Source organism: Dermacentor andersoni, chromosome 2 (assembly GCF_023375885.2).
Source record: "Dermacentor andersoni chromosome 2, qqDerAnde1_hic_scaffold, whole genome shotgun sequence".
Lineage (NCBI taxonomy): Eukaryota > Metazoa > Arthropoda > Arachnida > Ixodida > Ixodidae > Dermacentor > Dermacentor andersoni.
This window is the reverse complement of record NC_092815.1, coordinates 54,494,888-54,507,793: the sequence shown is the minus strand read 5'-3', so window position 1 is coordinate 54,507,793 and position 12,906 is coordinate 54,494,888. Positions and strand designations below refer to the sequence as shown.

The 12,906-nt window shown below is 43.0% G+C and overlaps 2 protein-coding genes across 2 annotated transcripts in view; one reads left to right on the top strand and one right to left on the bottom strand.

Moving 5' to 3' along the window:
* Fs(2)Ket (Importin subunit beta Fs(2)Ket) overlaps positions 1–10,090 on the bottom strand; it is a 79,371-nt gene extending 69,281 nt beyond the window's left edge. The window contains exons 1-3 of the mRNA XM_050189306.3: positions 9,892–10,090; positions 9,094–9,152; positions 1,806–1,988 (exon numbers count right to left, since the gene is read on the bottom strand). Of these exons, the coding sequence (XP_050045263.1) occupies positions 1,806–1,988; positions 9,094–9,152; positions 9,892–9,940 (291 nt within the window). The 5' untranslated portion in view covers positions 9,941–10,090. The remainder of the gene's footprint in view (positions 1–1,805; positions 1,989–9,093; positions 9,153–9,891) is intronic.
* A 353-nt stretch (positions 10,091–10,443) lies between these two features.
* Sec61beta (Sec61 translocon subunit beta) lies at positions 10,444–12,683 on the top strand. The gene is made up of 4 exons (XM_050189307.2): positions 10,444–10,552; positions 11,178–11,275; positions 11,871–11,969; positions 12,459–12,683. Exons 1-4 carry the CDS (start codon positions 10,550–10,552, stop codon positions 12,544–12,546), a joined length of 288 nt encoding a protein of 95 aa, XP_050045264.1. The 5' UTR covers positions 10,444–10,549; the 3' UTR covers positions 12,547–12,683.
* Positions 12,684–12,906: the final 223 nt, after the last annotated feature.

The following is a 12,906-nucleotide window of genomic DNA, read 5'->3' as shown; positions in this document are numbered from 1 at the left end:
GCTATCTTAATATGAGACATTTCGCTTAAATTATGGTGAATGTTTTACTGTAGTTGTACCCCACACATCTATAAAACTTGTCCAAACCATTTGAGGGGCCATTTCAGCGAAATAGTCAACAAATATAGCAGAGATGGCTTTATGCATATAAATGTGGCATTCAACATAAAAATTACATGGTTAGTTTAATTTTTAATAGAATGCCCTTCTGGAGTCACTTCTACCATTTTGACTTGCAAAAGGCATTTGCACAATTACCGCGTTACAAGCAAGCAAAAAAAAAAAAAATAACAGAACAGGGGCATGCAAGGAAGGTTAAACACTAAAGGATGTGCACGACTAAGCCGGAGTTACAGTGAAGACATCCAGAGGTTTCTTTGCTTCTGACATGCAAAGCCTCTCCTGCAAAACTGTGCGCTGAGGTCATGTGGAAGATGTTTAAATTGAAAGCATGGGACCTGCTCTTCCGATCATGCAGGGTAGCAAAGAGGACTCCCATTAATGGCAAACTAGTAACCAGTGGTTGCTAACCTTCTTGTCTTTCCCCCTCTCCGTTTCCTACTCCACCCCATAGCCAGCGGCTGAGTTTGCACATTACAAGGTATCTCTGGAATAGCACCTTCAACAACTATTAACAACGACCGAATATTATCTGAAGCTATATTTTGATCTGACCTCCTTGAGCGAGCTCCGCACCACAGTAGTACGAGGAATAAATAACTGCAGATCTGCGACTATGGCCACTCGGTTAACCTCCATAACTATGATGATGGCACACTTTAGGTCTTGGTTTGAGTTTTACAAAGAGGCAACTCTTATGTTCCCTGGCGAACGCTTGGTGCCACAGAAACATGTCCCATCCTACATTAAAAGGCATTTTGGTACTAGCCCTACGAGATGGGAACACCTCATTATAATTGTCTCTGGTATCCAACCACTCTTAATAAATATATCGGTGCATTCAATTATAAGACAGAAGAAAATGCTACTTGCCCAGTTCTATTCAACATGTAGAAAAAACTCATTGGCGTTACCCATGGCAATGACGCGGATGGTTGAAAAGTTTTGTTTTCGCTCGACTCTGCCGCCTGCACTTTTGTGTTTCAATAGTTTTGTTATCACACAGTGCTGCACTGGTTTTGCTGGCTCACAAAACTCACACAAACTGCAAGTAGCATAGAATGAGGTCCATTGTGAAGAGCGTCGAAGATCTTGTTTATGATTTGGCATGCACTTTCCCTTCCTTTGTTGCACTATCAGCTCCGTCTCAACAAGCATTTTTATATTTTGCATTTCTGAAGTTTCGGGATGCCAAACGACACGCATACGGAAGAACGCAGAAAGGGTGTGATAGCCAATGCAACATCATGAGACCCCCCACGGGGGCGAGCGATTTGAATCGCACTAATGGTATGCAGACCCTTCAGACATGATTTTCTCTTAAACTATATCTTTTCTTGGCCCAGAACAAATGCTACGAGGCTTCTGGAATGGTATTTTAACAGTCCACGTTGACTTAATGGTTGCCTTTGCGTACCTTTAAAGAAGAAGCTGGAATTTCTTTCACCTGCCCTCTGTGCTGAAAAGTTTTTCCTGTTCAGGCAATGGTTGATTCATATGGTCTACTTTTTTTTTTTCATTGTTATTATTCTTTAAAATTCTGTGTTCACCTTATGGCATAGATTAAGGCGGCTTTACATTCCTCCAAGCTATCGGCAACAGACACCCGTATCAAAAAAGGTAGGCTGCCCATGCAAAGGTCAGACATGTACACACATTGTTTGATAGCCCCATACGCCACTCACATTATTCTTGATGTACATGCGCGCCTCCTGGGGAAAGGAAAGCCACCGCTGCTGGTACTGTGTCCTCAGGTCATTGTCTTTGGATGTGAGACTGTTCTTGATCTGGAGGCCTGCGGCCATGCGGGCCACAGGGCTGTTGTTCGCCCCTTGGAGAACTTCCGAAAGGGAGCGAAGGAACTCCGCCTGCAAATGGCAATGTGGCACATGTCTCGCACACTGCACGATACTGCCAATCACAAGAATTACTTGCACACAAATCTCACTTAACACAAAACAGGCACACACAACAATCCCGACATACTTTAGCTCATGTAGGCAGAGGGTACTTAATTAAAGACAACAGGAAGGTATGTCAACAGGAGGCTAAAGGTATTTCTATATCAGATATGTGTCGGGAAACAATGAAAAAAAAAGAAAAACGTCCCCCACATAGGTGAGGCTCATTAATGCACAGCATAGGCATATTAAGTGATAAAGAATTTAATTTCTCAACAACTAAGTATCTAGCCACAAGAAAAAAATTTCCAGGAGCACTCTCAACCAGGCCCAGCACCAGTTTTCTGCTTTACTAAGAAGCTAAAACGACAGCAGCTTTCAATTTTTGTTTCTTTTTTTCGTACTAGGTGCCACAGTAAACTATGGAATGCGTGAGAAGACCGTGCTGCCACTGTGGCTGCTTGTACTGTATGTACCCTGTGTGATAGATAAAGTAGATAGCATGAAGCAAAGGACAACATGGACATTACACAAATCTTATTAACAATCTGACATGACAGACAAATGATTGTCCTCCTTCGCTAGCACAGAGAGCACTTGAACGAGTGTTTTGGGGCAAGCCATGTGCTACTGGTCAGACACGAACAAAGCTAGACAAACGTCTATACTTGCGCTTAACAGTGATGGGAAGCACAAGCATATCTTTACTGCAGTTGAACTGGTATAATGACAGGTCGCATTATTTCAAGGTTTTCACCCACACCCACTACTGTGCTCAACTGCCACTGCGAATCACGTTTTTTGTACTGGCACCCGAACTGAAAAAACAAAAAAAAGGAAGGCAGGAGGGGAGATCTCTCCCACAGCATGGCTATGAAGGAATTGCATATTAACAGAACTCATTTCACCTGCCCTGTGAAGCTTCATTTTAACCTAAGACTGTTGTTACTACACTTATCTGTTTCTTTTCAATAACATATGTGCTGCTCTCTATCAAAGAAGTGTTTTGCGTGTCAAAGGTTAGTGAGAATGGTAGCTGCCTGTTATGTAACAGGGGGGATGTGCAATCTTTTTTATGTTCACAAAGGATGATGGGAGTCACCTTGTCCTGAAGGACTAGTGCAGTATAGTTTACTTTGCGACAGAATATGAATTTTCAATACAACACTATCCATATGCCCCACTGACCAGCACATTAGCACCTTTGTATCGAGGCTTTTTCAAATGGCACCCACATATTGAGGCTTAAGGTAAAATGTGAGTAGAAAAGTTTTTTTTTTTTTTTTAAGGGGGGGGGAGGGGCTGAAGCGAGGCATTACAACTGTTTCTCATCACAATGTCAACTGATCAAGAAAAGCAGTGTTACTGGCACTCTGTATTTTCAGCAAGTTTACCAGGATGCACACTGTTCCACCCGAGGCTTGACTGTCTATGTACATCACAAGCAGTGCCTTCAAGACAAATTAAAATAGGCTGAGAAAGGATGTTTCCGATTACCTATTACACTTATGAGTGCCATGGTGAGCTGATATGCAGTATATTGAATTATGATGTAACAATTTATCATTCAGCAAAATGCAGTTAATTTGCCCATTACAGTTAGTGTGTGCTGTGCTGAAGAATTAAAATGCACTAATCACAGCTTGGATTGGAGATCGCAGGGAAAGGCCTTCATCCTGCAGTGGACATAAAATAGGCTGATGATGATGATTAACCTCAGCTTGACCCTTAGGCAAATAACAATTAATTTAGGTGCACATACTTTCTGCTGAACGCTGGTGAACAAAGGTATGTTCAGCTAATCTAGTGAACGCTATTCTCCTGATGTGCAACACAAGAGTGTGGTAAAAGGTCAGTAATGATAGCATAACTCGTCATTTATGCATATTTAGTTATTGTGCCTACATCCCAGTTTGTATACTGTAAAGAGAGCAGTAAAGCCTAAACATCATACGAGCCATTTTGTGCGCGACGGCTCTGTGCGACAAAATGGGTCTTCACACGAACAGATCGCTCGTTCTTGTCGCTCGAGTGTTTGGTTCTAAAAATCTAGAATTCATCGCTCGTCGTCCGAAAGTGCTATGAGCAACTAGTCAATAGCACGAAGCCGGAACTGGATATAACATCAGTGAAGTACTACTAGTTGTCACACAGAATGAGCAAATGACTAAATTTTATAGATGCAAGGATAAGAACCTACTTCAAGACCTTCAGGAATATTTTACGCTGCTCCTTACAGTAAAACACAAATTTAAATTAATAATGCATGTGTCATGCCAGTTTCAGTGCTTATTTGCTGCCCTCAAACCAGCAACACCGGGGAGACATCGCTCAATGTCGTTCCTCACATGGGGTACGACTTGTAGGCAATGAGCAAACACGATAGCCATCTGCATTGCGTCGCTTGTCACTGTAGCGCACAAGATCACATGCATGGGGTTTAAACAGTTTGCTAGTTCATATTAATGTACCCTGATTTGCACCACACAGCTACATCACATCAATTTTACAAGTTACTGTTCCAATATATGGGCATCGACTGATACAAAAACCTGTCTATGTAACCCAGATACACAACTACAGGGATCTATCCGAATTTGCAGACAATCATACTTACAAGTTGGAATAGGCGTCACAGAAGATACTAAAATCATGTTCATTTTACAGTTGATGCTTCCCCCCCCTCCAGTCAGTTTGCATTCATGTAGACTATTTTATAACCTTCCTCCAATTTTACGACATTGGACTGCAGTTTAGGCAGTCACAAATTTCAGCAACTGCATCAAAGCAGAATTTTGACTAAGGTCAAATGCCTTTACAACAACACAGCTGGGGCCTCTGAAATCATTCGCTACAAAGGTCCCCTCATTCATGAGGTTGCACACTGCCCAGTTCACAATAGACCCAAGAAAGAATTATTTTTTTGTTTTACTGGTCATTTCATTGTGGAGGCATTGTAGAGGCTGTGGACAGTGAAATGTGCAGCTAATGATAGTTCGGTAAGTGCAAGTTTTGTTTTTTCTCAGTCAATTGTTGAGCATACGCCACGCACTCAATTATTTATTATGCGTGTGATTTGACAATTTTGTGTAGGAGAAAAGAAGAGAGGCTTGAATAGGAGAGAGAGAAAAGAAAATGTGATTTTGTATGTTGCTCCAGCATTAAAACATGACAAAAGTTTTTCTAGTGCATAGCATATGCACAAGGAGAACAGTTAGTTTACAACTTTACGTGCAGTCTATCAGATACTTATAATTTTTTGGTCATGACAGAATTTCTACCCGTGCTACTAATTTAAATATTTAAAATTTAAATATCAGAGCTCCAGTGCTTCTAGTAAATAGTTGCAAATTAAGTGATTGCACTAGTGTGGTCTGGAATGCTGATATTCACAATGTCTCAACCCTAAAATCCAAATTAAAGAAATTCTGGACAATTAAGAAGAATGTTAAATCAGTCTAGAGTGATTAAAGTGTCCTTTCACAACTCTATTCCTGTTAATGTCAAGGTAATAGGTTGATCATTAGAAGAGAAAATTAATGCCCAAGACCCATTTATGAAATTTCACACCACAACCCCAGCAACGATACATCAGGGTGACATCACGGATTTCAAAGTACTTTCTCGTAATTGAATCGTCGTGGCTCACTAGATGTTCCTGAAACTTGCCAAGTTCAGCCTTTGGCTCCTATAGAATACAATATAGTCAATCTTTATCAATAAAAAAAATTAGCTCGGCCCTAGCAAACGCTGTCAAACTCCATGACATCATGTTTAACGCATCTTTTCTCTTTAGTGTCCCTTTAAGAAATGCAATCTCTCGAGTGACAGCCACTGCAGAAGATTATTATTAATAAAAAAAGCGCATTAATAAAGTACTTCCTCATTTTATGTGACCACAAACGGACTATTAACCCTGTCCCTACTGTCGACGATCCGAGCTCGTCCACACAGTTTATACCGCTCCCACCGAAGACGAGCTGGAACAAGTGCTTGTGCACTGTCCCAGTCAAGCTACCCTGATGAATGTTGTTTAGTTCTTTTTGGCTTCAACAGATGGTGCTGTAACTGAGTAACATTTCGATGCTGGCATCTGGGATTTAAAAATGGCCTCCTGCTTCTGTGAGTGCACGTGCTGGCAATGGCTCTGCTCCGGAAAAAAGAAAAGTTTGCAGAAGATTTGTCAGACTCAGACAGTGAACAAGAAGTTCGATTTTCCTCCCAGAGTGGCAGCATCCACACTGAGCAGCATACCTTCTCTGAATCGTCGGATTCGGACGAAAATAGCGTTTCAACGTGTCAGCAGCAGACAAGGTTCGTTTTCACGGCCGCGCTTGTCATAAAGGTACCTGTGACTAAGGATGGGAACTGTGCACCACATCTTGAATTATTTCTAATGAATGAAATAACAGATTTCATTCCCCGTGAAAGCAACCACTACACGTACCTGGTGTGAGGAATGTGGAGTAGCTCTCTGCCCTACTTCGTGCATTCAAGTGTGCCACACCAAGTCTATAATTTAGGGTTCTGACATCCCCAGCCACAAGCGTGAGCCCCCTTTTCACACTATTGTTCTTTTAATTTCCAAAGAGACGGTTTTTTTTTTGCAATGAGGACTACAGAAAGTCAGACTATCCGCTGTGCAGTGCAGTGAAGCCAATCCTCTCTCCATACTTTCAAAAAAAAATATTTTGCATGTATATTACAAATAAAGTGCTTTTCAGGATATGTTTTAGTTGTTTCAAAATGTGCAGAATTATTTAGGCAAATAAAAAAATTGGTATTTTTGTATTATGTTTGGCAAACAAGTTGGTAGGGAAAGGGTTAGTACAGAACGGCACAATGAATCAAAGCAGAATAAAGGTGTCTTACTGCAGCATAACTGCGAGTCGGCCTAGTTGGAACAGATTCATTCTTTAAAAGCTTTTTGTGAGAAAAAGACAGGGACAAAGAAAAGAGCAAAACAAGGACGAGCGCTCGTCCTTGTGTTGCCCTTTTCTTTGTCCCCGTCTTTTTGCACACAAAAAGTTTTTAAATAATGTGTCTTACTGCACTGCACTTGATCATCGCACAAATGCATGTCAACAAAAAGCCACAAATTGCAGCGTTAGACTGACACAACAAGCAGATCATCATCATCATCACTATCACTATCAGCATCATCAGCCTATTTATGTCCAGTGCAGGACGAAGCCCTCTGCCTGCGATCTCCAATTACCCCTGTGCTGCGCCTACCAATTCCAACTTGTGCCTGCAAACTTCCCAATTTCATCCCCCCACCTAGTTTTCTGCCATCCTCGACTGCGATTCCCTTCTCTTGGCACCCATTCTTTAACTCTAATGGCCCACCGGCTATTCAGCCTACGCATTACATGGCCTGCCCAGCTCCATTTTCTTCCTTTAATGTCAATTAAAATATTGGCTATCCCCGTTTGCTCTCTGATCCACACAGCCCTCTTCCTGTCTCTTAATGTTACGTATAATATTTTTTATTCCATCGTTCCTTGTGCGGTCCTTAACTTGTTCTCAAGCTTCTTAGTCAAACTCCAAGTTTGTGCCACACATGTTAGCACCTTTAGAATGCAGTGATTGTACATCTTCCTTTTCAATTATAGTGGTAAGCTCCCAGTCTGAATCTGGCAATGCCTGCCGTATGTACTCCAACCCACTTTTATTCTGTAAATTTGCTTCTTATGATCTGGGTGCCCTGTGAGTAATTGACCTAGATAGACGTACTCTTTCACAGACTCTAGAGGCTGATTGGAGAACCTGAACTCTTGTTCCCTTGTCAGGATATTGAATATTATCTTTGTCTCCTGCATATTAATCTTAAACCCCACTCTTCCACTTTCTCTGTTAAGGTCCTCAATCATTTGATGTACTTTGTCCCCAGTATTGCTGAACAGGGCAGTGTTATCTGCAAATTGATGACGCTGTATATTATAAAACAGTATATTGTAAAGCAGATATCATAAAACAAATTATTTTGTGTGCCATTTATGTGAGAATAGTCTGTAGCCCTTACTATCTAAAGGTATCAGGTATTTGAGGTATCAAATAAAAATTTGCCAACAGTAATATACAAGAAGGCTACATGCCAAGTGATGTTTCCTTTCCAATGGAAAGTGAAGCTTCTTTGGTTAGTCAACCACCCCTACACTATCTCTCTCTCTTTTTTTTTTTTACAGCTGTGTTTGTATAGTTCACATGGATCGGTAGGCGACAATATCCTACATGAAAATGAGTCCACACTATCCTCACATAATACACCTAACTCTGGATTATGGCAACAAATAGATGTCGAAGAAAGAGTGACCCACCAATCATGAACATTACATTACCAGCTACATACTGCGAGTTCTAGCAGATAAAATTGTGTTGGCCTCTCAGCACTCTCGCGTCAATAATGGCGCAAAAATGGGCACACTCGCTCACTATTACATACTCGCACTTTAAGTCTGACACGGGAAAAAAAAATCGTATCAATACGGAGGGAGTCGGCAGTAATAACTTGTGTTCAACATACAACGAAAGGCAATGACTAGTTTAGCCAGCACAATACAACCGAAACTAAGCTTTCTGAATCAGCATGTAGCTGCAAATCAAAATACTTGCACAAACATTCCTATTCTGCACCAATCGCCAGAATTGCGCAATACGGAGGCATGTCAAACTGAAGAAGCGCGACTCCCGAGACCCTCTCGTTACTTTTTTTTTTTTCATACAACACAAGCACCAAATAACGCCTTTTAGCCCCCTCTACGGATTCCTCGTCCGACTTCCCCGTACACTGAGCTACAATGACATCCGAGTAAGACAAGCTAATGTAACATCCCCTATCGTCCGTGATCAGCTGATTTGCAGTCTGGTGGCATCTCGACAATGGAATAACGAGTGCTATTTAATATTCTCTGCAGGAAGTGACTAAAAAATTCACACTCTGCTTGACAGCAATTTTCGAAAGCCCAGTGTCCGCAGCGTGACGTCTCCGCAACAGCGCCATACATGACAGACAAAGCGGCGAGATAGCCGCAAAAGACGGGCCGAATGAGTCACACATGTCCTCACTCACCAGATTGGTCTGGGCGGCCTGTTCCAGGTACCTCTGCGCTGCCTCCAATTCATTTTTGTCTGTAAGAGCAGGTCAGAGGGAACCGAATGAGCCGCCCCGTCACAGACGGGACTGTCGTGTGCCCGCGCGCCAAATGCAACCGAGAACGTCCGATCGGCCGCGACCGCGAGCAGATGTGAAAGCACGTTTATTCACATTCATGGTTTTGCGAGTCAAGTCAGCAAGCTGTCGGGAACAAGTCTGCGATGGCTTTAAAAAGTGAATCGCGTGTCGATAGCTGCATTTGAAATATCGCGCAGGACAGCGGTGACGCAGTGGGTTCGATGACTGAGGAATGTTCGGGTGGCACCGGCGCCGGGCGCGCGCGCGGTTACGATAACAATTTTTGTCCCCGGCAGCCCCTTCTCGAACGACGCCCCGAAACCCCGCGTGGCTCGGCCACGCAAGTTGAAGCACACCGCACATTGAAACAAATGCTCCCGAGACCTACGCGCGCACACGCGGTGCGGCCTTTATGTGCCGATTATCGGCAAACTGGCCGGACACTCTCGAATGTGCGCCTTCGTTCGTTCGCTTGTTTTCCATCGCTTGCAATTGCGTCCGGGCGCTTCATAGGTTTATGCAGCCAGCGAAACTAAAGCGCGCTCACTGGTGATTACTTGACAACCCATTAACTTGTTAAGAGGTAGAATAATTCAAATGCTATCAGACAGTTAGGCGGTAAGGCTTAGCTTGAGGAGGATTTGCAAAACCATGAATGGCTGGCCCGGAGCTGTCGCCATGCCTTTGAAACGTTACCTGGTGAGACTGTTTTCTCAAGAATGGTGGTCAGGTCCATCGTTGTCATCCAAGCCGTCAAGCGGCGGTAGATGGGGAAAAGCTACACGTCTTAATAAACAATCTTTTCTGGGGTAAAAACTTTCATTACCGGCGAGCGCGAAGCACATGGATGTGCGCACAAGGGTAGCGCGCACGCTGAAAGAGCGCTTATGTTCGAAGGCCACTGCTGATTGGTGCTGCTGGCAATCCTCCGTGTACGAAACACGGCTTTCTACTGATGCTAATAATGTTCCATGGAACAAGCTTAAAGTTTTTTTATAATAACTTGTCTGTAAAATTTGATTTTCAAGCTATGCTTAACGCGGTAGTGCGCCATACATTTTACTGAGCAACCACGCATGTGATATTTCTCGAACTTGTTTTTTATTTACTTCATAAAATATATGCAGTACTATATTTCTCTGCGCTATTTATTTAATTGTTAATATGTTTTTTACTCGATGAACAAGCCCATTAAAAACTTAAATACTTAGTACGTCCCGCCGCACATCAATATAAACGTGATCGCCGCCAAGAACAGGCCTTACAGCTTCGGGGAGCAACGACGTGTTCGCTTTAGAAGTGACGTTGGCTGGCTGCTCTCTTCTGTTGCAGAGCTTACATTGCAGCTGCAGCTATGGTAAGTTGCTCCGTGGCTATACGGATTTTCATTACCCTCATTAAGAAACTCTAGTGTAACCCGTCCGAGATTAATGCAGAAGACTGTTCAGAGAACGTTCTGTTGAACTAGAAACCACGCAATGTCTTTTTTTTTTTTCTTTTGGCGTTACTTTAACAACGTGAATTCGCTAGTATCCGAGTTTGGAGTTGTCATGACGGAAGCGTGATGAACAAAGTTGATTGCTGTGAATTGGTACAAGGGGACCAAACGGAAATGTATTGTTGTCGTTCAATTCAGGCCGCTTGTCCGGTGCGAGTTCAAGACATGCGCGTTTTTAGCTTAGCGTCGTTTTTCGGTTTCTTTTTGGGGGCAGCTGTTGATGGGTCATGCATAACGCTCTGGTAAGAGTCTATCCTGCAACTGCACCTTTAAGCGCTGCTTGCTCTCAAAAGCTGTGTCAGCGAGAGAAGAAATGAGAGGAAAGTTTCCATGTTAGCTGCTTGATCACCAAGTGCCCGTCGCTTGAAGGGTGTTTCATGCCGCGACTACTGTTGGTCTAGTTTAAATATCCATAAGTTGAAAGTAATGCACTCATCATTCTCGTCTTGCTTGTAGTTGTTTCAATCATTGTCTTCTCTCGCAGCCGGCATCGCCAAGTTCAACGAATGTTGGGGCTGGAGGCAGGTCACCGAAGACGGTGGCAGCGCCGCGTTCCTCGGGAGGTTCTACCGTCAAGCAGAGGTTGGTGTCACCATGATCTCGGAGAGCTTGCTACGCTTACTTACCTTGGTCCTCCGCACAAACTCTGAGCGACTGTCTGCTTATGAGCGCAGCAGGCCTTCACCTGTGCAGGATGGCGAGGGCTAGGCTCTGACGTGCAGTGCATTTGGAATTTTCTTAACTCGCGGCCCCAAATAACAATTAATACTCATTGACTGTAATCATAGCTCATGGTCACTTGACGCCCGACAGTCAACACACCAGGCACTAAAAAAAAGTTAAAGAAGTGTGCAGACAACATAGCCGTTGTCAGTGCTGCCATCAACACATTATCTCGTATAAGTAATCCCGTGGAGAATACTATTAGTACTATACCAGCTGACAGCTTAAACGAAATCGGAGGATAGTATAACCTTCACTTATGCCTGTTGTTGCAGTGGCAAAGCATGGAAAGTTTATTTTCCTTCTGTTAGCTCTTGCACTTCGTCACATAGTAGGTGCCTCTTGATGGCATGCTGGGAACACTATGGTTTGTGTGAAAAACGTTCAGCTTATGAAAAACTCTTGCTTTGATGTTTCATTGGTCGTGGTTTTTTTTTTTTTTTTTTTTTGACAGGAAAACTACCTCGGCGAGCAGTGGCAGGACACGTACTCCAGGGGCAGCTGGTGGTGGAATGTGGAAGTTCTACACAGACGACTCTCCAGGAATTAAAGTGTAAGTGCATTCTTCATAACTGAGTAGCTAAAAGCTTAAACTGCAAGATGTCTTTTAGAATGTCAAATGCCCCTCTAAATCTCTCCGTACTTTACGTGCACTTAATATTGGACCTTGGGCAAACCTTTGTTTAGACATCTAGACTATATACTTGGTACATGTTTTTATGTTAAAGTTGATGTCCAGAAAGTCTTAAAGAAAAAAAAGAAAACGCTGAGGTGAAGTGTGTGCAAGCAGTGTTCTTTGTAAGTGCGCATACAGCCAGCGTTTCAATTTTAGTTTGCTGATCTTTAGTGGATGTGCAGGCCACGCAGTCGTACAGGAATATATCCCAGTGTACAAAACTCAAGTGACAGGGGAAGTTGCGAGTAGTGAAAGAAATCATCTAGGTTTCAAATGCTAATTAGTGATTAGTATTACCCTTATTTCACAACAAAAGGTAGGTGTTATGTAGAGTCTGTGCTCAAGACCTGTGCCTCTGTTCTGCAGGGGTCCTGTGCCAGTTCTGGTGATGAGCTTGCTGTTCATTGCCTCTGTGTTCATGCTTCACATCTGGGGAAAGTACACAAGATCTTGAACAAGCTGGCTGCAGCACACACACCTGCAACGTCGCACCTCTCTGCTGCCCTCTTGGGACCACTGTCTCGACTGCTGCTCCTTCATCTCCAAGCAAAGACTATGTACATTTGATTTAATACATGTGTGAGAACTTCACTGCAGTTGTGTTGTCCGATTTTGCTTGAGCTAGCCTTTCTGATGCTGTTAATGGGCAGCCAGTACCTGAAATTCTGGCAGCTGAGTGTTTCTAGTACTCTGTAGCACCTGCAGTGCATATTCATGGTTTTTGCTGTTGCTGCAGTGCTGGTATTCACATGCCTACTTGAAGGGGCACTAAAATTTTGTATTATTACTTTAAGCTGTATCTAAAAATTTTTAC

Excerpts from the sequence above, each read along its gene's own strand:
- Sec61beta (XM_050189307.2), top strand. Across the intron at positions 11,276-11,870 it reads GGTTCTACCGTCAAGCAGAG|GAAAACTACCTCGGCGAGCA; the intron begins GTTGGTGTCACC and ends TTTTTTTGACAG. Across the intron at positions 11,970-12,458 it reads GACTCTCCAGGAATTAAAGT|GGGTCCTGTGCCAGTTCTGG; the intron begins GTAAGTGCATTC and ends TCTGTTCTGCAG.